The sequence below is a fragment of the Anguilla rostrata genome, chromosome 1 (genome assembly GCF_018555375.3).
Source record: "Anguilla rostrata isolate EN2019 chromosome 1, ASM1855537v3, whole genome shotgun sequence".
Classification (NCBI taxonomy): domain Eukaryota; kingdom Metazoa; phylum Chordata; class Actinopteri; order Anguilliformes; family Anguillidae; genus Anguilla; species Anguilla rostrata.
In genome coordinates this window covers 65,277,698-65,305,156 of record NC_057933.1, presented here as the reverse complement: position 1 = coordinate 65,305,156, position 27,459 = coordinate 65,277,698, and the positions used below count along the sequence as shown (strand labels likewise).

The 27,459-nt window shown below is 41.7% G+C and overlaps 2 protein-coding genes across 2 annotated transcripts; one reads left to right on the top strand and one right to left on the bottom strand.

The window, feature by feature from the left end:
• Positions 1-1,126: 1,126 nt before the first annotated feature.
• Positions 1,127-22,663, top strand: vwde (von Willebrand factor D and EGF domains). Its single transcript, XM_064349605.1, has 33 exons — positions 1,127-1,284; positions 1,385-1,476; positions 5,008-5,198; positions 6,363-6,594; positions 6,932-6,997; positions 7,451-7,683; positions 7,795-7,884; positions 7,991-8,135; positions 8,351-8,565; positions 8,706-8,779; positions 9,442-9,715; positions 10,289-10,485; positions 10,863-11,743; positions 12,728-12,864; positions 13,234-13,398; positions 13,750-13,854; positions 15,434-15,548; positions 15,814-16,064; positions 16,397-16,616; positions 16,923-17,060; positions 17,183-17,242; positions 17,416-17,562; positions 17,751-18,068; positions 18,237-18,332; positions 18,609-18,704; positions 19,255-19,350; positions 19,538-19,633; positions 19,850-19,945; positions 20,488-20,583; positions 20,828-20,923; positions 21,311-21,406; positions 21,495-21,592; positions 21,951-22,663. The coding sequence occupies exons 1-33, from the start codon at positions 1,253-1,255 to the stop codon at positions 21,963-21,965; spliced, it is 5,259 nt and encodes a 1,752-aa protein (XP_064205675.1). The 5' UTR covers positions 1,127-1,252; the 3' UTR covers positions 21,966-22,663.
• Positions 22,664-23,486: 823 nt separating this feature from the next.
• On the bottom strand, positions 23,487-26,520 carry seraf (Schwann cell-specific EGF-like repeat autocrine factor). Its single transcript, XM_064349658.1, has 5 exons — positions 26,144-26,520; positions 25,588-25,683; positions 25,097-25,201; positions 24,612-24,707; positions 23,487-23,849 (listed from the first exon to the last, which is right to left on the bottom strand). The coding sequence occupies exons 1-5, from the start codon at positions 26,376-26,378 to the stop codon at positions 23,725-23,727; spliced, it is 657 nt and encodes a 218-aa protein (XP_064205728.1). The 5' UTR covers positions 26,379-26,520; the 3' UTR covers positions 23,487-23,724.
• Between the last annotated feature and the right edge of the window lie 939 nt (positions 26,521-27,459).

Here is a 27,459-nt window from a genome sequence, read left to right as displayed (position 1 = left end):
CCTTTGGGAAGTGATACAAATGGCACAGTTAGAATTTATTGAGAAAAATACAGGCTTGGTTTTGTAAGTTCAAATTCTTTGGCAGTGTGTGATTTTCCAGAAGATTCAACCATCTGGTTTTCTGTTTAGCAGAATGGTGCCTAATGAAATATCTTAAGACTCACAGAGTACAGCTGTCTTTGTTACCTCTGAAGTTTTTGCATTTCAAAGTATATATTGTGAATGTGAATGTGCATAAGTAAATATTCATGCCAGATGCTGCTTAGCTAAAATGAATCTGTTCAAGTCTTTTAAAATTGTTTTGTAAATAAAGTCTTTACAGCTTTGAGCACAGATGTATGGAATGTGTTTAATTATACCTTCTGGAGAAAATTACAAGGCAAATTACCTCCATTGCTTTGTGGCATTGCTCCAGCAGTCATTTTTTTGAGTGAGACATTAGTTAAAACACACTTTTTTTTACTTTTGTAAAAAAGAAACCTCTAACATGATGACAGCAACATTGCCCAGGATTATTTTTAGAAGCTACCGACCTTCAGGGAAAAGAGGTCAAAGGTCTAATTTGTTTTTGTTTAAAACATAGGAAATTACACTGTATTACCTTAAGAACAATACTTAATTCAATTTTGGCTATAGCATTTTTTTTTTTTTTTGTAAATTAGCAGCAGCTAAGTAAGACAACTGGATATGTGTGTTCTGGGCTTTATACTGCATATAGTTTTAGACCGTAAATTGAATTGCATATTCTGTTTGAATGTTGGCATGGTGGGTGGAAGAATAGCATTGTGCAAATTAAACTGGATGATGTACGACAGTGGACCAAGACTACACTTTCATACACCGCATGATGTCTCAACGAACATATTTTTCAACCGGAACAAAGTAAATCACATATAAATTATATTTTCTCATTAATGTCAATGGAATTTACGCAAGTAACATAATTGCATGATTTGTTATACAAATGATCGGAAACATTCCCTTTTTATAACGTTTTGTAACAGGGTCCCTTTCTAATTCTTCTTCAGCCTCTCATTACTATCCATAACGTTTTTAAGTGTTACCATTTATTATGCATACATACATTCTGGGTTAGGCGAAAGAACGCCCCTTCTGTTGTGATGCTGTTGCAGAATCTGTGGTCACATACCGCAGTTTAGACCGTTCGAAATGTGCTGGACTCGGGACGGACAGCTGAGGCAACAGTAGCAAACGTTGGAAGCTCTTCAGGTGATTTCCTTGAAATTCCGTCATGAAATGGGGACTTTCACAAAGTTATTCCAGGTGAGAAAACACGGAGAGTTTGAATGTCGCTTTGATGTATGAAGGTAAAATTCATGCAGAGTTAAATAACCTTGGCAGTAATATCTTGGTACATGTACAGGACCATGGGAATACAAAATCCAGTGGAACGATTCCTACTGTGCCTTATTCCTTCTATCACCTTATTAACGACCAGTGGCTATTGTCAAATGGGTAAGTCAACCATTTTCATTTCATATGCGAGCGTGTGCAACAGCTAAGTTTCGTTGGCCTCATATGATTGTTTTTCATGTTGTTCTGAAGTTTATATCCTGTATTTAAGTAGGTGTTCACATGTGGAACTGCACACTTGAATTATGAATGCACTGAAATATTACCGAAATTATACAAATATTTAGTTAAACATTTTTTTTCTGACTCCTCGCTTGTATAAACACATTGCTCTTTATATCTTTTATATCTTTAATGACTCTTTTTCACGTTGGCCAGTTTATTGTTGAAAAAGGAAACTTTAAATGCAATAGAAAGCTATGTCCTTGGCACAGACTTTCCACAGTAAAATTGTCCAGTTATTATTGATGCGATGATGAAAGACGCTTTAAGGGTGTCAAGTAGCACGATAGTAACAGCTTTAGTTCATAGTTCACCATTCATTTGCTCTGTAGCGACGTAGGCTACAAGACGGTAGTATTGTGTAGGAACAAGATACGCACAGTAGTGTAGCCTAAGGACTTCTGGTTGTGAAGGCTTAGCTTGTGATAATTAACTCTACCCATAAAATGGTGTCTAGCTTTCCCCTGAGGTTTTCGTTATTTACTATGATGTGTAAAGACGTTTTGACACGACCTCTCTTGCGTGTGCTCTAACTCGTGGCCTTAAAACTCCTGGGCTGGGTGAGCACTTTCCCACAGCGGATTCGAAGTGCAAGGGCATCTCCAAGACCGGATTATACACATTTAGAATGATCCCAAACCTTTCGTATGCAATGCAGTTTCAGGACCAAATATTTTCACCAATTAAAACAATAGAACGCACGACTGCGTTTGAAAACATGCATCATTTTCTGCCTGGCGTTTTCCTTCTTGCAGCCCTCAAACATTTCTTGTTTATGCATTTCAACAGTTTGTTTGAACATATAAATATAAATGATTAGTATTATTTTTTTTAGGAATCATCTGTAGACCTACTTGTTGTCATAAATAGGCTCTCTTCATTTCTAAAAGAAATTCAAATCATGTAAACAGTCTTCCTGCAGCTGAAGTGAGATAGACAGAGACATTTAAGTAGGCTTCAGCACCTAACAGGCTGATGCCTGCTGACTTTCACGATGGCAGAAGTTAGTGTTGTGAACCATCATTTTAGTTCTCACCCATGGTTCTCTGGTCTCTAAAGCCCATGTATATCAGAGGCCTTCTCAGATGTCCTTGCAGTTTGGGTCACATGATTGAATGGTCCACAAGACTATGCAGTACATCCAGTCGAAAAATCTGTTCTTTAAAATCAAACAAAATGCTGCAGGTGGTGAAAGTGAGAAAACAGCGGGTGGGCTTGTACCCTTTTTGTCACACCTCCTCAATGGTTTCGCTAGAGGAAAAATCTATCAGGAAACTGTCCAGGTGGAGCGCAAGTCAGGAATATCCACTGGCCATGTGCCTGGAGTTAGTTATAAAAATTCAAAAAGGTGTGCTGCCGCAAACCTCTCAGTGAAAGTTTTCCATCCTTCCATGTTTTTGTCTGACTGTCTGGCTTCCACTGACGAGGGTCCCTCCCCACTGCAATATGACAAGCTCTGACCTCACGTCCAACTTTCACAGCACAGTTGAAATGTGATGGACATAGCCTTTGTGACTGCTTTATTGAGTGGTATTGTTGAGTTGTTTGGGGGCAGGAATGTCAATGATGTTTTCAGGTAATTATTTTTCTCTGTAGAACATTTTTTCTTCTTTATAGGAAAACAGTTTGTCATTCCCACCTTTAAGCTTTGATTTTAGCCTGGTCCATTAGAGTCCAAGCGCACTCGGCTGATGAGGGGAGTTTTGTTTCCTGTTGTTTAGTCCTCAAATTCAATAGATAATTCTGGCTCTGTGGACTGATAGGCCTATATTACCTGGTGTGCACTGACATAGATTTTGTCTTTGGCTCCACATTTCTAGACACACATTACAGGAAAGGTCAATTTAGTCCAAACTGTTTGGAACACATACTGATAGGTGCAATTAGTCTGTGGTCCATTAAACCATCAGGTTCATTGTTCACATGATAAATTTGTGTCTGGCATTCTATGCTTCCGATAAGAGTGTCTGGAAGACTTCAATGGACAGCACGATAAGCCATGATTACATTTATTTACATAAATAAGCTTTTGTCCAAACTGACCTTCAAAGCAATTTTGGGCTGAACCAGCTGTGACTCAGGCATAATCAGGTCACTTAAGGTCCTCTATTTTGATGAAGCATTCAAATATCAAAGTCTGTTACTTAGTCTGAAGAGGCATTGAAGTTGTTAGTTTGTTTGACCTTTCTGCTTATCTTCAGACGTTACTGTCTTCTCATTTCTTCTGCTTTATTTATCTGTACTCTTCCTTACAGAACCTTGTTTCTATTTCTTTATTTTGTTTATTCTTCTTATCAAGCTCTCAGAAGGGTACAGGAAAAGCTCTTCGCTATTACTTTATTGTCATCAAAATTTAGAATCTTTACCATTTCACTTCATTTTCCTATACAGTGTCGCTCAAGTGTTCTGGGACACTGTCCTCTAACAGTTTGTGGAGTCTAGCCATTCTTGGGTCCTAGTGGTGTTAGCATTGCCTGGATCTATAATCCTTTTACCTATCTATAATACTTCTGTAAGTCTATGAAACCTCCTTGGACTCTTGGGCCTTTTGCATTTTGCCACACTGGAGAGATTGCAATAGTTGAGCCATGCCTTTAAAGGCGTTATATTTGAAACATAAAACTTTCAAAAGTGTATTGACTTTTGCTGTCGTATGAACCTTATTTGAAATTTGGACATCCGCAACATTTGGACATGCACATAATAATTGGTACTGAACCAAAAATGCTTTTTAGGGTTAATGAATGCTGAGACTTGTGGAAAAGAGTCCATAAGAAAGATGCTATTCTGTGGCTTCGTATCCCCCAGCTGAAAGTTCAGATATTTTTCCCCAGAAAAGTAAATAGGCTATCGCTCTTTCTATGCATGTAAGGGCCAGATATGGTTATCTTATTAGGCTCAACTGTGTATGCATATTTTAAAAATAGTTGACAGTGTGCTGAATAATTCCATATTTATATTCTAAAATTCTTTCCCCCCACAAAATGTTAAGTATTGCCTAGTAAAAACACATGACTGTGTTACATGATAATATCTAACATGTGAAAAAATACATTGTCTGTTTTTTTTAATTATAAAATACTCGTCCTGAGACAACACTTCAAACACCAGATGGGTATTTTAATACATTTTATGTTACCATGTAGAAATAACAGCACTTTCAGGTAAAATTCTATTATACAAATTGTTTTTCCTGAGGATATGTTAGTTTTGACTGAAGAAATGTGTTTTTCATCAAATTTTACATTTGTACCACACACTGCTTTTTATGTTATGCAACATACCATATAATTTGTCACTTGAGCGCACTGGACTTGTCCCATTTTGATCGTATGTCTTCTCTGTCTGATACTTTTTTTGTTTGTGCTTGTGCTTGTGTGTGTGTGTGTGTATGTGTGTGGTTGTTGTCAGGAATGCCCCCGGAGTGCGCTCCAGGGGGACACACGCTTCTTCAGAACCCCTATCGGAGTGTCAGCTTCAACTCTCAGCGGCTGCAGCATTCCTCCCTGCAGGACTTCATCTGCGATCACTCCCTCACTCCTGGCTGGTATCAGTTCCAGATCTTTGACAAGCCTGCCAGCATGCCCACTGAATGTGTGGAGGTAAATCGCCACTTTCCCCTCCCATTTTTGATATCTTCAATGATTAGCCGCCTTGCACAGAGTGCAGTGCCTTAGAGTTCCAGTGCTTCTGTCGTTTTGGAAGAAAATGGGCACCACAATCAGTATCGTGAAGCACTTGGTAATTTGACTCTGGTTCATTAGCTTTTCATCTTAGATAAGGCCCAGCATCGAAATCTGGAATCGACCCATGTTTGCTAGAAAAATAAGCTGAAGTTTGCCTTTTTGCTGCTACTAGCACTAGGGCAGAGCCATCTTGGAATAAGCTAAGTTGTGATAGCACTAGGTTAGTTTGTCTCAGCTGCTCAAGCTATTCCTATTACTAGAATGTCTTTCAATGAGCTCAGTGAAAACAGTGAGCCCAAGGACAGTACTTTTGTATTGACCCAGAATAGTCAATTGAGTATTATCGGAAAAAAAAAAAACATTCATTTTCACAAACTGCCTCTGACGAGACCACAGGTACTGCACCGCTGGCTGGCCGCCCTGAAATGTCCACCTGTGGGATGGGGGTGACGGGTCTGAAGTGACTTAAAAATAAAGGAGAGGAAAAAATTCTCATACTGTTTTCTTTTGCTTAAAATAGAGTGTACAAATGCCATTTGCTTTATGTGTATTTTTGCATAGCACAGGCAGTAGCAGGTCTTTGAAGTGAACATTGGGTCTTTGTTCCTGGGAGAGTGGATTGAATCCACATAAACAGTAGCAGAGTTCCAAAGGACATCTGAGATGGAGTGTTTCTCATTTCCTTCCAGCTGGAGATCATGGCCTGCTGTTAAAGCCCTTGACGGCTCCATTTTAAATGTCAACTGCACCTTTTTCCTCTCAAGGTTCCCTGATTCATCGAGGGGTGCATTTATTTAAAACATTAGAACAAGGACACTAATATTCGAGTGGCATGCTGACACAAGATGAACAGAGGGGGTACTCAAATAGCAGCTGATACAAAAGATATGTATATACACGCATTTAAAAGGTACACTGAAGGGAATTTTCTAAGATCAGGCATATGCACATAATGAGGCAGAGCCTGACCTTAGTTCTTGATTAATGTGTCCTTAAGTGACCACTTAAAGAAGTGAACTCTGAAAGAAAAGAACATGTACTAACTACAAGTGGTTCTTTCATACTTGTATGGGTCTGTAGGTGAACCACTGTGGGACCCAGGCTCCGGTGTGGCTGTCTCTGGGGGAAGGGGAAACTCTGCCACGCCCCCTGGAGGTGAAGCAGCTCACTGCATGTGCAACCTGGCAGTTTGTCTTCAGCAGCAGCAAGGACTGCTGTCTCTTCCGCATCCCCGTCACTGTGCGGAACTGTGGTGACTTCTACGTGTACCTGCTGCAGCCAACACAGGGGTGTATGGGCTACTGTGCGCAGGGTAAGATTAAGTGCTGAGGATTGTGGGTAAATACGCTGGCCTATGTGCACAAGAGTTTACGAGAGATGATTTTACACTGCACTGAATTTGAAGGGCTCTTTACCCAGTTTGATTTGCATTACTGGCATCTATTGGTGCAGATGGTAAGAGTATATGTTTCCTCGAAGCATTATGGTGATTTACTGCAAGCCCCGACCAGAGTTCATTAAAGGAATGCTCGCCATTAGCTTACACAAACAAAACATTTGATCCTTGTGTCACACCAATTGAGTGTTATGCCCCCTACACCAGCTGTTTGTACAGGGTCTTATTTGTGTGTCTGCTTTCCTTTTAACAGTAATGCCAGACTCAAAGCCAGCTGTCTGTGGCCCGGAGGAGATGGACATGGATGGGATTTGTAAAGGTGAGGTAAACAAAAGCCTCTGTGTGCCACGACAGGGCACAGCCAGACTGTCAACCAGACACCAGAATAATTAATGTCAGAGTTGCCGCACTGGCGGAATGCACCCTTCTCTTCCCGGCCCTCCGTAATGAGCTTAGCATGTGTCTCCTGCATTTTCGCCGCTGACTGTGGCATCCTCCGTCTGCTGGCTCGTTAATTATCCCTCAGCCAGTTTTACTGCTCGCTGACAGGGGCATGGGGCTCTCATCCACGTTTCAGATCTGTCCCACAGCAGTGAAGGGTGAGAACCGGGTTAGCCTTGTCAGACGCACTCTCCCTGCTGTGATAAACGACAGCAAGCATGCACACCAACTTGAATATTTATAACGCTGTCCCCTACCGTACCCTTCACTTGCTACACAGTGTTTTATGTGGAACAGAAGTAGTTACAAATTGTTTCTGTGCGCATCCCAGAAAAAGGCCCCCCTTCGCCAAGGCCACCTGAGATCGCAGCAGAGATTTCGGGCCACAGCGTCTTCCTGAAGTGCAGTTTTGGGGGTCAGAGTCCAAACAGCTCTTTGGGGTACATTGTGGCATGGTCTCGCCTCTCCCCCGAAGGACACAAAGAGGAGCTTAAACAGGAAACGACCGTCCAGACCTTCTCTTTCATTGAGCTGGATGGAATTAACCTACGACTGGGGGACAAGGTAAAGGCTCACACATACACTTTCCTTAACTGTAAAACACTGGGTATTTGCTTTTGTGATCTGTCATCATGCTAATGCTTACCCGCTGTGGCCACTGTTCTCCACTGCCAGATTTACTGTGGCTGCTCCAGTTTCTTCCTTGACTCGCCACATGTTCGAGGGACGCCCGTGGAAAGCAAGGAGTTCTTTGCTGGGATCAGGGTATGGAAATTAAGCTGATTTGCAAGACTCAGTACTTGTAAATATGATTTATTTTTGTGCAAATGGGTGGTGGTTAGTGAGGAGTGCCTCGGTGTTGTGTATCTAGTTGAATCCAGAGACGATATCTATCTCAGAGGATGGAGAAGAGTATGAGTTGACCTTGGAGAGTACGGTTCCTGTCCCCTGCTCCTCTGAAAGCCAACCAACTGAGGAGTGTACTCTCACATTACACCTGAGTCTGAGCAATCAAGGTAAATGCATCACTAATAACCCATACCTTACTTTTGAAGTGAGAAACCGGGCCCCTCAAGGGTCACTGTCAATCATGTCTTTGAGGTTTCACAGCTTTGTTAATGTTCTGCTAGAACATAAGAACAGTTGATATGATCAGATGGACAGATAAAGACCCATAACTGAGTTGTGAGGAGAAAAAAATGATGTCAGACCTTTCTCTCAATCTGCTCAGGGGAGGATCACCTAGGCCCAAATCTGGCCCTTTCTGCCTGTCAGGTGGAGCTCCCACGATCTCCCTGTCACAATGGGAGCTGTAGCTCTGCCTCGGTCCACTTCACTGCAGTGACTGACTTTGTCCAGGATGGAGACAGGACCACCGCCATCTGGGTCAAACCCATTGTCAGTCAAAACTTCCTGTGGAGTGGCTACACACCTGAGAGTGTGCAGGTAGGAGAGCCATGGCTATGAAACTATACCGTAGTATGCAGTTAATCCTACTCTTGCATTCGTGTAGCCTAATGTAATTAGTTACAATGTATTTATAATGTAAGTGCTGGCTTAATAACTGCTTTACCTGTTTTTTTTAGATCCATGTAAAGGATGTTCCATCTGCATACTGCTACTCTTTCACTGACCCTCATATCATTACATTAGATGGCAGGTATTTCAACCATGTGCAACTTTTTATCCTTTCATAATTCGTTATTTCTATGTCAGTGCTGCCGAAGGCTGCAAAGGTGATCATAGATGCAATTGTACTGCGACTGTATACAGAGGGCCAACCAGAACACTAGCCCCCCAAAAAGACCCAATGAAAATGATTCATGCTGGCTCTTAGAGTGGTTTTATCTTTAGCAAACTACGTGACTAATTTGCACCAGTGGATGTTGCCTGATGTCACATGTTTAGCCATGTTAGGCACTTCCATCTATGTTCCAGTGCTGGCACTTATGACACTGTGATAAATTTGCCACAGTTGACTCCAAATGCAAATACACCTGTGGTAAATCCATTTTTTTAATACCAAAAGTGCTGTTGACTGAGAGATACTTTTTGGAAAATGTAGTAAGGTTTACTGGACCAAAATACTGATAATTTGTTAATTAGCAATAGCTGGATGACAACCAGTGAGGTGCCTGAGTTTTCCTGTGGTGGCCATTTACCATGTCCACAAATACGTACAGAGCATCAGACTGACCTGGCCATGTTTAGAGGTATTATATCTGGATATGATTTTAAGTTTTGTTCTTGTTTGTTTGTGATCCTTTCATTATTTTACCACTATACTGAAGACTTAAATCAATATTGGTATATGTTTAACAGGAAATATGATAATTATAAGACGGGGACCTTTGTGCTGTACAAGAGCACTGTGTGGGAGTTTGAAGTCCAAGTTCGCCAGTGGGAGTGTGGCAGCCTACATTACCCATCATCCTGTGCCTGTGGTTTTGTGGCCCGAGATGGAGGCAACCTCATCTCCTTCGACATGTGTGATGGAGAGCTGCATGACACAAAGCCACAACTCTCTGTGAAGAAAAGAGACACTGCACGAAGGAGCGTTCGCATTACAGAGTCTTACCAGGGCAGGAAAGTGACGGTATGTGTCAGGGTATAAATTATTCACACATACTCATTCCCTCAAATTATATATTGTACTCTACATGAACTTTTGTTTCATAAATTCACTCCAAAGATAAACATTGACTTCACATGTACATAATCAAGATTACAAACAACATCATTGAAAGGGGAAATGTTACTACACATATTTTGTAGTGATAATCATGTCATACCATGTGTTATTACTTTTATTACAATAATAAGCAGTTGGTGATACTGAGTACCAATTTTAGTAGAAGTGGCCCCAGGACACACAGTGTGTCAGCTCTACCTGCAACTAAATAGAAGAATGCTGCAAAAGATTCACATAATGTCATTTTCTTTGGAAGAAAAAGGAGCAGTTGGTCCATATGTTCAAAGTACTGTTTGGCTGTAATAAGAATATGTTTAAATTACCAAATGTCAGTCTTGGCCTTTTACCTGATTATGGGTGTTTGTGTGGGAGTAAACAATGTCCTGAATTTCAGATGTTGTTTACAGGGATGAACTGATCCCAGACTGCTTTTTCTTTGCCTTGCACAGTTAGAACTTGTAATTTTTTAAACTATAGATCACATTCTCTTCGGGAGCCTTCGTGCGTGTGGACGTGGCTGAATGGGGGATGAGTCTGACCATTAGAGCCCCCAGCTCAGACTTTGGCCACACAGAGGGCCTGTGTGGGACCTTCGATGGGGATCCCCAGAATGACTTTCACAAACCAGGGGGTGACTCTGCACAGGATGTTGGAACATTCATTTCTGCTTGGAAGTAAGTAGCTGTCCAATCTAGTTTCTGAAAATCAAAACAAAGTATTCTTTAAATTTCACAAGAATATTTAAAGAAGCGCTATAAAATCATCATGCCCCTTCTTCTGTCACATATAAAAGCGAATGCTTTACCTCATGAATAATTATTACTTTTTCAATTTCTGCAGCTATTTGTAGAAGTAATAAATATCTTGTTTAGACTATGCTTTATTTGAATATTTAGTTTCATTCCAAAACTGGACAGTGTGAAGAGATGCTTTGCTATCCTGTGATCACGTAGATTCCAGTAACACTTGAGAAGTATTACAGTATGTACTGAACTGGTGTATTTTTGTCCTCTACTTGTACTCATTAAATTGCACGTTCCTATCTTGCCAGGGTGCCACCTGGCAGCAGCTTGTTTGACAGCATGCCATCCCTCGAAAGCTCCTCAAACTCCAGGAACTACTGCAATTGTGAGCGGGAGTCACGCCAGTCATCTGCCAGACTCCAGCCTCATCTGGAACCCGGTCACCTGACCTCCTGCTCTCACCATGACAACGTCAGGCTCCCGGCGGTAATACCATCCCTGGATGTCACAGCTGAATACATCAACTCTGCGGATCTTGTCAAAGGGGTGGACAAGCAGCAGGTTGCGAGCTCCCTGAGGGGACAGGCTGTCCGCCACAGCCAGGGCGGATGGGCCAGTGATGGCGCCTTTCACCTCACTCTGGGGGCCCACCCCGACGGACCCAGCGACGGGCTGCGAGCTCGGAGCAGAAGGAGGCGACAGGCCTACACGTTTGTCTCCAACTTCCCCTTCCAGAGCCTAAGTCAGTCTGACATCGAGGGCTTTGCCTACTTCTTCCCCGAAGACCACGTGGAGGATAGCCAATCGGAGCCCTCGGCCCCACCCACCTGGCCTACGGAGTCCGGCCTGACACGGGGCCACGCCTTGCAGCTTTGCCGGCATGCTGTTGCCAACTCGAGCGTGGGTGCGGGCTGCGGGCGGTTGCTGGGAGAGGCACTGGGCAGCGTGGTGGACATGTGCATGGCTGACCTGCAACTTAAGGATGATCTGGCTTGGCTGGGCAGCGCACTGCCCCTGCTGGAGAACGAGTGCGAGCGCAGGCTGGTGCGGGACGGGGAGAGCAGTCAGCACCAGGACATCCTGTCTTTCCTGAAGTGCCCCAGCCTCTGCAGTGGAAACGGCCAGTGCTCCGAATGGGGCTGTGTCTGTTTCCCTGGGTTTGGATCCTACGATTGTAGCGTGCTCTCTGGTAAGTATCCCTGGAATACGTATGTGCACTGTTTGATTCAAGTTGCATCTGCTGCTTAATTTGCTTAAGACTCACTTAAGCAAAGTGTCTGCATAGCGCGGAGGTTCCACATTGACCATGTGACCACTGCTCAAGGGTCAGGGCAGCATGCCTCCCAGAGCATATTATTGGTGATATCACAAACCTTGGCCTTCAGGCCTTCAAATGCCGAGTGTATGGACACCTCCTGACTACACCACTCTACTAACCCAGAGCTGCACTGACCCATTATTGGCCAGTTTGATGTTGTATTTTCATTTGTCTTGGCTATAGTTCACATTTTGCAAACATGCTTTGGTGCTCAAAAAAGTGCTCACTGATGCAAACTCCAACACTGCCCTGGTCCATTTTTATAGCTTGTAGCTATGCCTTGTTATATAGTTCCTGTTGTAAGTATAGCAGAGGTTACTGTCAACATGTCTGACACATCTATCAGTGGTGCGTGTGTCTTTGAATGAGGAATGCTGGGACAATTTCTGTCCACCAGGCTGTCAAGCCTATTTACAGCCTTCCATAAATATGCTATATGTGCTAGTCAATCGCATGTCATATCTGAAATGCAAGTGCTAGCCAATTGCATGTCTTTCCTTCACCAGAGAACTAGACCCTCCATCGTCCTCTCTGGACTTGTGCAATGGCTGTTGCACACACCACACCACCTTCTGGTCTTTTTTTGCCTTCCAAGTCTATGGAGAACCAAATGAGCATTGACACCAGCCAGAAAAGCTGGATGTAAATAATTCAATTATCAGCATTTTTGGGTGGAAAAACACCATTGAAAATAGTATCACTGGGTAAAAATATTTCAGGTAGCAGGTGGGAGTTTTTATTTGTGCAAGCGAGAGTTGTAAGTTTCAGTTTTTTGTTGTTTTTGTCAGTGAAACTTCTCTCTTTTTCCCCTCATGTCCCTGGTGTGTCGTTTGGTTTTCTGATATTGTTCCGAAGATCAGATCCCAGAGATCACCGAGCTGGAGAAAGCAGGACTCTGTGATGTCCGGCAGTATGACTGCTCCACCATCCGTGTGTTTGGTCAGGGGTTCAAAGACTCCTTTGAACTCAAATGTGAAGTTGTGAAGGAGAAGGTATACTTTTGCCCCTTTTATCTTTGAACTAGTATTAATTAAATAAATTAACATCATTTGAGAATAATTACTAGTTTTAACTCGAAAATGTAGTTTCATTCATTGGCCTCTATTTCATATAACTACACTGTATTAAGGGCTAACATTTGATTTTGTTTTGTTTTTACCTTACATAAGCATTCTCAGTTTCAGCCACCCACTGAAGCTGTTGTGTAAGAAACAACAGAAAAGTGAAATGCATCACTCAAATCTTAAAGATAAAGCTATGATAAAGATGAGCTTTAATTTAATAGAGGTCACTGTTACATTGCAGCATGCATATCAATAACCTTTCCCTTCATATGTGTGTGTGTGTGTGTGTGTGTGCAGTTTGTGAATGGGGAGTGGATACTGGAGGACCCACAGTTCATTCCAGCCTCCTTCCTCAGTGCCACGTCCCTGGACTGCAGGCTCCCTCTGGAGAATAGCCAGTCCTTTGACACCCCGGACTTGGACATGGTGGACGACAAACCAATCGCCAGATGGCAAATTCGAGTGAGTATCAATATTTACCAAATTAAAAAAATGAAATAAAATCACTAAAAATAAAATAACCACATGGCCCCTCAACCACAATACCAAACTATATGTGTACTTTTTGCATGTTTACATTCTATGTTAACTTTCTTATGAAATTTTTTATACATTTATGTAATTCTTTATATGAATGTGTTTCACATGCCAAAAAATGACTAAGCAAGACATTAAAATGCAGATCTCATGCTCTAAGATTGATATCAAGACAAATAAAAAAGACAAATTCACATTCAATACATTTCAAAAAATGTATGTCATTACCAATGAATTTGTAGTTGTTGGATCCTGACTGTCAGGCCCATTCTGTAGGTGTCCAATGATGGGTACAGCTTCAGCAATGCAAAGATCCTGACTCTGTTTGATGGGGCATGTCAGGTCTGCACACCCCAGACTGAAGGAGTCTGTACTCTGAAGGTGGGTGACATACTTCTGCTTTCTACTGCATGGGGCCATCGGGGCGGACAGTGTGAACATATATGTTGGTAACATCCATATGCTGAACATATAAACATGTCTTCACTGTTGCCTAAAAAACATATATTTCTGAAAATGTAATTTTCAACTAAATATTTAACTTGCACGGGCAACTTTATTACTTATTACACAGTGCTTAGAGCTTCATGAGAACCTTTGATATGTGTGAAAAATGTAAATGACAAAACAATTGTATGTTTTGACATCCCAAGATACGTGCAGTAATATGGCCATAGTTACCGAAGGAATAAGACATAGCAAAGGCATGTGTATTGGGAGTATGTAGCATTAAAGAAGCCGGAAGGATAAGGACAAGCCAATTCCTTAAATGCAGTTAGATAACTAGGCAGACTCACCTTTGCTCAGCTGTGCAAATGGCCCATTTCAACTGGAGAACATTGATGCTTGTCTTCAGTGGTGTATTGAAAAAGGTCCCAGACTCTTGCAAACGCATTTAAATTTTCCAAAATATGACATAAATATATCAGTATATTGCCACTTAAAGATCTCCTGTAAAATATATTATATTGCGGTATATTCCATTTCTAAATATGACATGCCCAAAAAGAAACACAATAGTGCACGTGTGTGAGATGTATTAGACCCTAATCCATCACATTGACTGAAATGAAAATTTCTGCATGACAATTTAAAATATATTGGCTGTGGAGGTACCATATTTATTCATCAAGCCACTGGCCTTGTGTGCACTTAATTTTTCAAGTTCTTTACTAGTCTCATAATGTTAAAACGTAGGCACATTCTTTTTAAACAGTAAAATTCTTCCTGGGCTGGCCTGGGTCTTCAAATAAAACTGATAGAATGCCAAAATACCATCATAAAATGAAAGGCCCAGTGCACCTTCCTCTGTTGGTGCTTATATTTCTTCACAATTACATTTAGAAAATGTGTCCAATGTTCTGTGCAGAGCACTGAGTATATCAAACAAACTTCTGAAGGGTATAACGAGTTGGCAGTGTGCTTTGAGTCATTTTAATGGGTGCAGTATGTCAGCAGGACAGCTAAACAGACTGCGGGCAAGATGAGGAGCTTGGTACTTAATCTGTTCTTCCAACTGTTATTAATTCCCCCTCCCTCAGTTAATATGACTCACATTTCCTCAAATACAGGAAACAATTTAGTGTTTTTTTGTTTTTTTGTTTAAACTACACATACAGCACACTTAACTTATTCAGGCTCCTTGCTGTGTTTTGTATCAAAGCAAAGAAAAGGTTCTTTTCTGCCTGCTGCCATTTGAGAGGGGGAAGGGAGCATTTTCTGTTTTAACCCTTCCCAGCTCTCATGCAGTGTATGTACCATACCTTTGTAACACACTCCTGTTAGCTTATTTTGCTATTTGTTCCCCTGGATACCATAAATCACAATAAAATTGAAACATACTGCAGTATCATGAGTTATATTACAGTATGGTGCCTGTTCATTGGTAAAGTTACAACCGATGTAACCATGTAAGAAGCACACATGTTCTCTGAATGCTGACTCCTTTAATGTTTTTCAGGAGAAGACGTGTAACATTGACGGACTGTGCTATGGAGAGGGGGACCTCAATCCCAGCAGCCCTTGCCTGATGTGCCGCCCTGACGTTTCCAAATTCTCATGGTCAATCACAGAAAGTACATCTATCTCACTATTATTTAAAATTTTATTATTGAATCACGGGATATGTGTGTGCCTATTGAAGTTAAACCAGGTGTAATGATCCTTATTAATTTATTTAAATGCATGTGTGCACTTTGTATTATAAGTCGTGGATAAGTGAGTGTAACGTGATTTAACATATTACCACGTTCATTGACTGGATCCAGCGGGCTGTACTACAGTGTATGCAGGCATGTGTTCATTTGTCCGTTAATTCGGGTGGTGCTCTTGCCTGGACAGAGAACGAGCCCCCAGTGTTCCAGGCAGCTCAGGCCAAGCTGCAGACCTTCCAGGGGGAGAACTTTGTATACCAGTTCCTGGCGTCGGACCCCGAGGGCTCGGCGGTCCTCTTTACCCTGGAGTCGGGTCCAGAGGACGCCGTGCTCTCTCCAGCTGGCCTGCTCATCTGGAAGGTGTCGTCCACCTCTCCGCAGACCTTCCAGTTCGCTGTCACGGATGACTGCAGTGCAGAAACAAGGGCGTTTGTACAGGTGCGACTCACATGCAGAAACCTGCTTCAAACCTGGTTTTTAAGTGATTGTTTGAAACTGAAGCCACAACCTGACCGGCAAATCCATGCAAATAATGCAGTGTGTGGATATACCCATTTAACTGATCATTTTGATGCTCCATTTATTCAATACACATGCAGTATACTGTAACTAATTTAGATAACGTCCATGTGCAGTGTAGACAACTTACAGCCACAAGAGGGAGCTGTGAAATTGAAATTCCTTTTGGCTTTCTTCGAACACAAAGAAAAAGCCAGTGTTTGTGAGCAGCAGTGAGCTGGCCTGTAGCAGTACCTCTGTGTCCTTTCCAGGTCTCAGTGCGACCATGTGACTGTCAGAACGGCGCTTCCTGTGTCACAGATATTAAGTTCCCCCCCGGGAGTGGAGAGTACCTGTGCGTCTGCCCTCCAGGGTTTGAGGGGGACAGGTGTGACGTTGACACAGACGACTGTGGGTCCAGCCCCTGTCACTTGGGCAGGTGTGTGGATGGACTTAACTCTTACACCTGCATCTGTCCACCTGGACTGACAGGTAAAACTCAAGCACTGAGGATGATTGAGAATTTTTTTTTTTAATTATGGTTTAGTATTTAGTAATTAAATTTAGTAACTAAGCCATTTGTCAAACCCTAGTACCCATGGTACCTAGTAATGATTTATGAATGTTGATGATGATGATGATTATTATTGTAGATTTTATATCTGTTTTTTTTTTAATCAGATGCCTTTCTCACTGTTAATTTACAATTATTTAAGCAATATAGAATACAAAATATCGGTTACATTCTGAATATATTTGGAATATAGAACAAGCATTAGGATACACTGTGTGTTCCAGGTACATCGTGTGGAGAGGATGTGGATGAATGTGCTTCAGCACCTTGTTTCCCTGGAGTTGGCTGCAACAACACTTTGGGATCGTTTATGTGCGGACCCTGCCCTGCGGGTTATGCTGGAGATGGGAGGAGCTGCAAACGTGGGTTCAGCCATAAGAGCACTGCTGCATGCTCCACACCGCTCACACTTTCATTAAACAGCAGCCCAGAGGAGCAGAGGAACGTAGATCTGACAGACGTGTTTCTCGTCCTCTCTGTGAAGGTGATGACCGTGATGCAAGCCCTAGTGGGAGGAGCCAGGGATCTCTCAGACCCAAACCAGGTCCTGATTAGCATCACCATTGCAACTTACAGTCACTGTTGTTTAACCTATAAATAAGATACTGTATGTAGTGTTGTATATCACTATTAGAATGAATTTTCATTTTGTTTAACTGGAACAACTTCTGGCTGTTGGAAGGTTCCCTCTGTTTTAATTGTTCTGTGTCATTGCAGTGGCCCTGAACCCCTGTTCCAGGCGACCATGTTTCCCAGGTGTGCAGTGCTTTGAGAGCCCGCTCCTGACCGCTGGATACACCTGCGGGCCCTGTCCATCTGGGCTCCATGGCAACGGCCACACCTGCACAAGGGGCTCTCCAACTGGTACGAAGCCACATGTGCACCTGATCACTCGCAAGGCATTGATTACAGTTTTAACATTGGCACCAACAATCAGTCTCCTTTAATAGTTTATAGATGCAAAGTCTATAGTTGAGATCTCTTACAAAAGAGCTTGTAAGCTGGTCTGGTTCATTTTTAAGGTTTGTCCTCTAACTTCCAGTGTTTTACAGGGCAGAGGCCTGTCTCTGGCACTGCAGTCGAGGTGGAGTCCGTTTGGGACAGGCGACTGTCCTCCAGTGACCGGAGGACTCCCGCAGGCACACAGACACAGGACAGGAACACAGGACAGGTCCGCAAGGCCGGGGCCAGCCGAGACGGGACACCGCCCCGGCACACCGGTCCAGAGGGGACAGTTCCCCCACGTCCCCTGGTGACATGCGCAGACTCTCCCTGCTTCTCCGGAGTTCCCTGTGAGCCCTCCCAAACAGGGTCCTTCAAGTGTGGGCGCTGTCCCTATGGATACACTGGGGATGGAGTCAACTGCAAAGGTCACCAGCCTCTTCCCTGCTGACAATACCTGCTTTCAGTTCATTTGTAACGTTCCAGGACATTTCTACTTGCCCTTTATTGTGCTTATCCCAGACATTTCTCATTACAATCATTTATTATCCCCGTAGAGTGTAAAATGATAACAGCCATTGAATAATGTATTACAGCTGTGTGCCGGTACCCCTGTGGACGTAACATGGAGTGCTCCAGGCCCAACACCTGCACCTGCAAGGAAGGCTACACTGGATATGGCTGTCACATAGGTCAGAGGAGGGGGTGGGGTTTGGGGGGGAGTATGTGAAAGCAGCTGAGATGGGACATCCTGCTTGAATTTTACTCACACTAAGACTAAATGAGACCAGAGGTCATGTTAGGTATTCAAGTGGTTCTCAGTTTAAGTTTAAGGGTGTGATTTTGTGTTGTGTTCATAACAGTATCTGGGCTGCGTGTCTGAGCTTTGGCACGGTCGGCCCCTCTAGCCTGGTTCTGTTGATATAGCCACACACAAACACACCCTGACTGCACTGTGCCTCCTGCAGCTGTGTGCCGGCCGGACTGTAAGAACCGAGGGAAGTGTGTGAAGCCAAACACGTGTGCCTGTGCCCTGGGGTACAGTGGGCCGTCCTGTGAGGAAGGTAATGACACCAGCACACTGGCCAAAACACCCTGCATCTGACATTACACTACCTGGCCCATAAGGACCGGTGGAGATTATCAATAAAGCCCAAGATGCCCCACTCCCTACAGTATACTGTAAAGTAATAATGTTATCCCTACATTGTTTATCATAAGGCTCCAACACCAGAACTGTTTATTTCCAGCAATGCAAATGGGAACTCTTTAGCCCTTTATGATAATCAGTGTTTATTTTTATTCCATAATAGAATTCTCAGCTGTTTATTAATAACTGAAGAACAGAAACAATACTTGATATAAAGTAGGTTTGAAAATGAGTACAAGTAGCCTAAAATAATGCGGTTATATAAAACAGTTGGATATGGACTGAGAAAACACTCAGTTGGATACTTTGAAAAAGGAGCCAGTTAAATGGACCTCCTGTGTAAGAAGTAGTTCCGGAATGGTTGCAATGATTTCCTGTGACTTTAGATATCGACACCTGGCATGATAGAAAGAGACAGAGAGAGAGGTAAATTTCCTGATCTGTTCTTTCATCTTCTTGTCCAGCTAACTGTGAGCCTCCCTGTCAACACGGCGGAACCTGTCTCGCCAGAAACCTCTGCACCTGCCCCTACGGCTACGTGGGACCCCGATGTGAAACAAGTACGACTCATTTACTCCAGTCCAGTTTTATTACAATTCAATAGATGTGCTTTCTTTATACGTCTATGCACGTAATAGTATTTAATAATGCAGATGTGATTGCTATAGGACATGTCAATTCTAGGCTGTCGCTGTGCTTATGTTTGCGATTCTCTGAGGTGCAGTACTTGCGTATTTCTTTCCGCAGTGGTGTGTAACAGGCACTGTGAAAACGGAGGAGAGTGTGTGTCTCCTGATGTATGTAAGTGCCAGTCGGGCTGGTATGGGCCCACCTGTAGCTCAGGTAAGTCTTCCTTTTTCCCACAGTTTAGTCAAGAAAGAGAATAAAGTTCATCCTGGGAAGATGCTGTAGCATTGTTCCACTAATGTTTTCAATGAAGTCATTTGGGTCTAAAAGTACTACAGGTACTGCCATATGTTTGTAGAATGGTATTTCTGCTTACTTACAGGTGTCATTCTTTATGTAATTATGTCTGACTACATTCCCTTTGCTCCCCAGCGCTCTGTAAGCCAGTATGTCTGAATGGTGGGACCTGCATAAAATCCAATGTGTGCGTCTGCCCCAGTGGGTTCTATGGCTCTCAGTGCCAGATTGGTAAGATTCTGTCTCTTTATGAGACACATATCACTGTGTCAGATGTGTAAGATGTTGTCTCTACACTGTGTAAGGAGTGAAAGCAGTGTAGTTTGCAGATTCTACCTCCTCATTTAAATTACACTCTCAGTGCTGGTACATTAAATCATAATGAAATAATGAAAATCATTGAGTGATATGATCATTTTGGCCAGTCCTGAGTTAGAATCCATATGTGCAAAAAAGTCTATTTGAATTACTTCTGCACACTTCAATGACATCTGCTCAAAATTGAATTTGTATTCATGTGAAACTCCTTGGAAAGTGTGTTTGTGCATCATTAGGCAGCTCAGCTAATGAGCAAAATTAATTTGATTGAACATGCATCAACATCAACAAATTACCACCTGAATTTGAGATATGTATCTGTGTGAGATATGTATATATTAAAAAAACATTTGAATCATCTCCAGGTCAGAATCCAGCCCTGTGTAAAGGCTATATCAATGGCTGTATGGTGCATATTGTTTATAAATGCTGTACATGCCCTGTTTGTGTTCTAGCTGTCTGTAATCCTCCTTGTAAAAACGGGGGGCAGTGCATGAGGAACAATGTGTGCTCCTGTCCTGAAGGCTACAATGGAAAACGATGCCAAAAGAGTGAGTATCTCCAGCTGAAAACAGATGTGTCTGTGTTTACAATTATCAGGGAGTTGCTTTATACGTGAGTTTCCCATCGGAATGTTAACTTTCCATGGAACAGGGAAGTGCATAGCTGCTCCAGATTTAATGTAGCCGCGTGTGTGTATTTGTGCGTCCGTGTGTGCGTCTGTGCATGCATGTGTGTGCGTGTGTGTGTCTGTGTGCGTGTGTGTGCGTGTGTGTCTGTGTGTCCATCCTCTAGGTGTGTGCGATCCTATGTGCATGAACAAAGGGAAGTGTGTGGGCCCTAACGTCTGCTCCTGTGCATCTGGCTGGAGAGGGAAGAAGTGCAGTGTCCGTGAGTGAGACGCCGTTATCCTGTTCACCCTCCACCTCACGCTCAGGGCCTGGTCACTCCAGGCCCACCGTGTGCCATCATGTCCTCTGTGCCTTTCGATGCCAGCATTATTTTTAATGACCTGCAAGGCTGTAGTAACAGTGATTAGGACAGGGGGTAGGACACCAGGGCCTTTGGTGTTTTATATTCTCTCAGGTTCTAAGTCAGTATTTTTCTTAAGTGATTCAATACCATTACAGTAGTGCAGAATCAATAGTTGCATTTTTTATTTCAACGCATAAATATTTTAACATTTGGCTTCCATTTTTAATTTTCTTTCTTATTCTTCTTCTTATTATTATTGTTTTATCTTTTATTGTTGTTTCTCCACCCATGTGCTGAGTACAGCGGTATGCCTGCAGAAGTGTAGGAATGGTGGTGAGTGTGTGGGTCCCAACACTTGCCATTGTCCAGCTGGATGGGAGGGGTTTCAGTGTCAGACACGTGAGTTTCCCATAATCCTTTGAACCCTGTCAATCATGGTGGTGCTCATCTTTTCAGGTAACCTTGACAACTAACGCTTGTTTTACAGCAATTTGCAAGCAGAAGTGTCTTTATGGTGGGCGATGTGTTCTACCCAACTTTTGTCACTGCCGCCCTGGCTACACAGGCGTTGCCTGTGGGAAAAAGGTAACATACAGCTCTTACTATATATCTTATATAAATACCAGGATATGCTGGTGACTATTTTCAGTGAAATCTCATTTTTATTTTGCAATTGTTCCATAATTGTGACTGACCCTGGCTCTGGAATTCTTCCATTCTTAATGTAGTTTTTCAATAGCAGTTTATTGGATTGAATAACGATCCTTCACTATTTCTCAGTCATGCCCGCCCACACCCCCCTCCCCCACTGGCTTTTATATGTTAGAAGAATATGCTTAAATAAACAAAATTTGGCCGGCATTATAATGACGTTCAAATTAGTGTTGATGATCTTAATGAGCTGATTAAATGAACACTTGTGTTTTTTAATGAAATGTTTCAGGTTCCACAGGGATGAGTGTCATTTAAGGGGGTGCCGAAGGAGCTGCAAATGTGATAAACTGCTGGGAGTTCTAAACCCATGAGAAGTACAGCATTGAGAGGAAGTGTGTGTGTGTGTGTGTGTGCGCGCGTGTGTTTCTGTATGCGTGTGATTTGCTTTGAGAAGAGATAATAATCAGAGACAATGAAAATAGACCTTTCTCAGTGTCCATCTGTCACTACCTCATGACACTGTGTACTGTGTGGGTTCGTTGGGTTTTCTCAAAACTTAACCCGCCTTTAACCTTTGACCTTTGTCTCATAGTGTGATCTTTTTTCATAATTTGATTGATATTATTCTCAAAAGTTTTATTCAGTCCCGGCTTTATCATGTAATGCTACTTAAGTTCATTTTTAGTGTGTGTGTTACTGAGTGTGTGTTTTTCATTAATTGATGTGCACTGTGTCATTTTACACAATACTATGCCTGAAACAATGTTAAAGTAACATGTTTTCTCATTTGTATACAACATACATAATTGATTAATTTAATTCCATCTTTGCTCATAATAGTTTAATGTTTCCCTGAAAGCAAAACATAAACTAGTAACACACTTTCTTGACTGTTCACATTTGCCAAGTCTGCTTGTGAGTAATTATGAGTTTTATTTTTCTCTTTCATATTGCTGTATATTAAAGAGTGAAAGCAAATTTACTTAAAAATCTTGTGCAGTGTCAGATGAAGAAAGTCGAATACAGAACTTGGATCTGTATCAGTATTTGGAGCATTAAACCTATTCTGAAAATAAATTATAGTTGTTCAGTATTTTAGATATATTTACTTTTGCTGTAAATCAAGTATTTTTAAAATAAAATATTTTTATCTGTATTTGTGGGTTATTTTTCTTGATTGTTACTGACTTTTATTCATTCTAAAATCTGAAGTTGGCCACTACAGTCAACCAAGCAGCCGCTACCAAGACAGATGTTCTCAAATGTTGTATGGGAAAGTAGTATCAGGTGCTTTAAGCAACCTCACGTGTAGTGCCAGTAACAACTTAATCATTTGCATGTGAGAGCTATTCTTTTTTAATACAGTCAAGATGTGAGGTAAGGCGTATGTGCATTTGTGTGCATACTGCTGAAAGCATGCTAAGGTATATAATTTTTATTAAAAATGACAAAATCTACTCTGCATACAAATGCTGTTTACTGGAAAGGTCAACTTTTTCGCATGTTTTCCCAACTTTCCTCTGTTCCATGAGTTCTGTTCTCACAAATTCACGTGAGGAAAAAATAAATGGATACTTCCATTGTATTTTACTAAATTTGGGTTAGTTGCAATTGCATTTTTTTCTTACTGCTGGAAAGAAAATATGCATTGTGGGAGATGTTAGTATACTAATAATCAACAATAACTGAATAAATGTATTTAATTCAAGTAAGAAGTCCAAGCTGTTAGGTGTTTTGTGACTATTATTTTGCCAATTAAAATACAACCCCCACAGTTGTGACTGACTGCCCGTTTCCAAAACATCACAGTGAATCATGACTCCTATTAACTATACTTTTTTTCCTTTTTTTAATAATTGGTATAGACAGAATAAAATGTTTTCAAATATCAGGACATTTTTGTCCCAAATTACAGTTCAGTGATTCATACAATAAATTCATACCAACATTTAAATAGCAAACAGTTTACCTATAGCACCATTGTTTAAAATCGTTAGGTTTACAGATAAAAGTGAGTTATTTTCCCCTTGTTCTCCTGTAGTTCTGGGGTGTAAGGCACTTTGTTACCCCCGGTTGTAGAAAGCCTTCTTCTTTTCCTCACATCGTGGTCCAGAGAAGTGGGGGTGACATCTGCACACATCAGGGGAAATGCACTTCCCCCCATTCAGACATGGACGCTTACAGACAGCTTCAGGAAAAAGAGTGGGGGGGGGGGGGGATTCAGTATTTATCCATATGCAGCCACAGGAGAGGTGAGGTTAGTCTGTGGATGTATGTCATATCTTGTTCATGAGAGGCTGCTTTGTACTGGTGTCACGCCTTTCATCCCTAAATTTTATCATCTGAGAATTTGGTTTATATAACAATGTCACACCATATAAACCTTCAAGAATGGATATAATTTCTCATTTACCCAATTAAAACAAAAAAAGGGAAAAATAATTGACCTGTATTTCTGTTTCAGTAATGTTGTTTTTATTATGTGGACAATTAATTGGTTTTATATAATAATGTATATAATGACATCATACATTTCAATTCCTCTGACAGATATTTGTTGAACTTTGCCTGACTTCATAACCTGAGTAATTAGGAGCCAAATCCACAGGGAGCATGCCTGATGCTATGCATTCTGGGAAATACATCAGCCAGACAGCTCATTTGTTTTTTCTGGCAAGATATAATATCCCAGGCGTCAAAGACTAAACCAGATCTCCTGTAACCAGGCCAATCCAAAAATCAAAATCCCACTTTGCAAAGAATTGGTTTAATTCACTAATACATAGCACGTTATTATTTTGTAAAGTATATTCTAACACACAGTGAGCCTCCTCAGGATGTCTTTATCTAAATCAGACGTATTTGAACATGAATTCCAGCAGTTTTGTTGTGTGTGGCTGTTTCCTGATAAATGATTTGTGTGTTGATGGTGATGGTAGGTGGAACTCACCGGTGTGGCAAGCCCCTCCCAGCCAGCCCTCAAGACAGCTGCAGATTCCTGGGGCCACACAGCTACCCCCGTTCCTGCAGCCCTGGGGACAAATCGCTGCCGAGACACCGAATCATTCGCACAGGAGGCACAAATTAACTTGTGTTCCATAAGAACATGCAGACATTTTAACACTGGAGACAAAATACTTTTTGCACTGAGGATCACACAGTAATTTACAATACACTGAGAACCATGCAACCATCCACAATCATCTTTAACTTTTATCTCTATCCCTTCTTCTGTTTATATATATTCTGTAATGGGCTGTCCATCTCAATATATAGGTGGTCAGTTTCAATAGTCAAACACACAAATGCTCAAAAGTAAAGCATTTTATCAATAATAAAAGGCATTCGTTGCATTTTTTGTTATCTTTATTTTTTGCAACTATATAAAAATCTACATAAATAATGAGCTGATTGTATGTACAAGTAAGGACACACCTTCTTGACATTTAGACCCAGTCCAGCTGGAGGGACAGAGGCATTTCACTACTCCATTCACTGCAGTGCAGTCTCCTCCATTCCAGCAACCCCCATCACAGACCACTGCGAGACAGAGACACAGTAAGACAACACACATGCACACACACACACACACACACACACTTACATGCACGCACACACATACACACACATGCACACATGCACGTATACACGCACACACACATACATATACACACATGCATGCACATGCACATACACACACACACAAATGTGCACAAATCACAGAGGGGAAAAACTGTGGAAAACATGCATGAAAAATCTTGAACATCTTTTTTCAGAGATGTTCTCCATTCCAGTACAGCACACCTTGCTTGTAATTACAGTAACTACCAAATTTTGAAGCTGCCATACACATTATTCCTTGCATACCTTGAAATATTCACATAAATGGGACAGTCAGATAAATGTGATGCAGATGCAAAAGTTACCTTTATGACAATATTTTCCTCCAAATCCTGGAGGACATCTACATTTCCCAGGACGAAGGCACTCCCCTCCATTCTTACACTTGGGATAACAGTCAGCTACAATCAGAATTAGTCATTTTTTAAAATTAGCATTATTGCACATTTTAAGTTATTATACAGTGAGTCTTCTCTGACCAGAAGTTCCTAGAACACTATACTACCACTCAGCATGAATGTATCTAACACAGTCTAAACTTACAGTCCTAAAAACATAATGATACATAAGACACATGCAAATGCAATACATTAATAAATTATTAAATACATACATTTTGAGTTCATTGAAAACATTTTTAGTACATTGAAAACTATTTTCATTCAGCAATACTCAGTGTATGCTAAATTTGTAAATTTAAAAGTAAAACTTACATCATCCAAACATTTTTATGTCATTTTTATTTCCCTGAACAACGGGCCAACCAATATCAATACAATTTGTTCTAGCAAAAGCATTAGCGTGTATCTCTAGAAACTCTTGGTTTGACTGGGTAAGAAAATCAAAAGGACGCTACATCACCATACTGGCAGAGCTCTCCCTCATAGCCCTTGGAGCAGAAACAGGTGTTGTTTCGGATGCAGATTCCTGCGTGCTTGCATGGCGGGTCGCATATTGCTTTGGGGTCAAACACGAAGGGGATGACCACCCCGCGGGACGCCTCTGAACGGCCCTCACAGACGCTCACGAAAAGACCAACGGAGGCCAGCAGGAGCCCCGTCCTCAACGGGCCAAGAGAGCAGAAAAACAGCACCATCTTCTTCAGAGAGTAGGCAGGAGGAACTGGAGCACACCAAAGCTGAACTCTACTGTAGCCCCACTCAGAAACACTGTCACAGGTTTGCCTCTCTGGTGCCCCCACTGGTGATATGTGGAACTCACAGAGCTCCAGGTACAACAGCTGCAGCTACCCAGCTACCGAGAGGCCAAGAGGGGGAGAAAATGAATTACGCACATGTGGAGATCTGTAACTCAGCTCGCTGTTTCCTCCGCAGACAGGTCACTACAAAACGCTGTGTTTGGTGATATATTTCTGCTAATATGAAGCAGCACAAACAGTGATAAGTTGACTGTTAAAACACTCAAGTCTCTGGGGTCCAACGAGATGTCAAAGGTCAGCTGTCAAGTTCCTGTTATGTTTACCCATCTGTGTAAACTAGCATGATATAAAGGCAGTACACTAAAACTGCCACCTTGCAGTAAAAACAAAAATGGCATGGGGTAAACATATCTTCGCTCCCTTAGTAACAAAAATATCAGGTAAAAAATCACAAAAGTGACAACTATTATGCCAAATTACTGTGCCGTCATTTCCTGAATTATTACACTTTTAGTTTCTTTGTAGACACCTTTATCTTAGCATACAATTTTACAATTAAACTTAACTTAAGCAGTGTACAGTAGCAGTTAAGTAAATATTCAGAAATATTCAAATATCAACCCCTATGGTCCAACATGCACAGTTCTAACCACTAAACCTCACACAACCTCAAAGTGCAATTGGTTACAAAACATGGTGATGGAGGAATATGAAACTTTAAAAGTAATTTTAAAATAAGAGGAAACATACAACGTAATTTCATTTTGCACCATAACTTGAGGGCGTCATAATGAGAATTGAAATAACAGCATCAAACATTCATAATCTTCATTCGCCTCTCTTCATGCAATTTGAAAGAGATCTTCTCATTGCTTTGTGCATCAAACAATTCCCCAGCGATAACAAATGTGTACATTTGCAATGCAAATGAGCCAACTACTCCAAGAAACAGAATTTAGAACAGCTCTCTTGAACTGCTCCATACGGTCTAGATGCATGTTAATGTAATCATATGAAC

Excerpts from the sequence above, each read along its gene's own strand:
- vwde (XM_064349605.1), top strand. The coding sequence starts at position 1,253 with ATGAAATGGGGACTTTCACAAAGTTATTCCAG. Across the intron at positions 8,780-9,441 it reads ATCATTACATTAGATGGCAG|GAAATATGATAATTATAAGA; the intron begins GTATTTCAACCA and ends TATGTTTAACAG. Across the intron at positions 13,855-15,433 it reads AAGGAGTCTGTACTCTGAAG|GAGAAGACGTGTAACATTGA; the intron begins GTGGGTGACATA and ends AATGTTTTTCAG.
- seraf (XM_064349658.1), bottom strand. The coding sequence starts at position 26,378 with ATGGTGCTGTTTTTCTGCTCTCTTGGCCCGTTGAGGACGGGGCTCCTG. Across the intron at positions 25,202-25,587 it reads AGGAAAATATTGTCATAAAG|TGGTCTGTGATGGGGGTTGC; the intron begins GTAACTTTTGCA and ends TCTGTCTCGCAG. Across the intron at positions 24,708-25,096 it reads TGGGTCTAAATGTCAAGAAG|CGATTTGTCCCCAGGGCTGC; the intron begins GTGTGTCCTTAC and ends GTGTCTCGGCAG.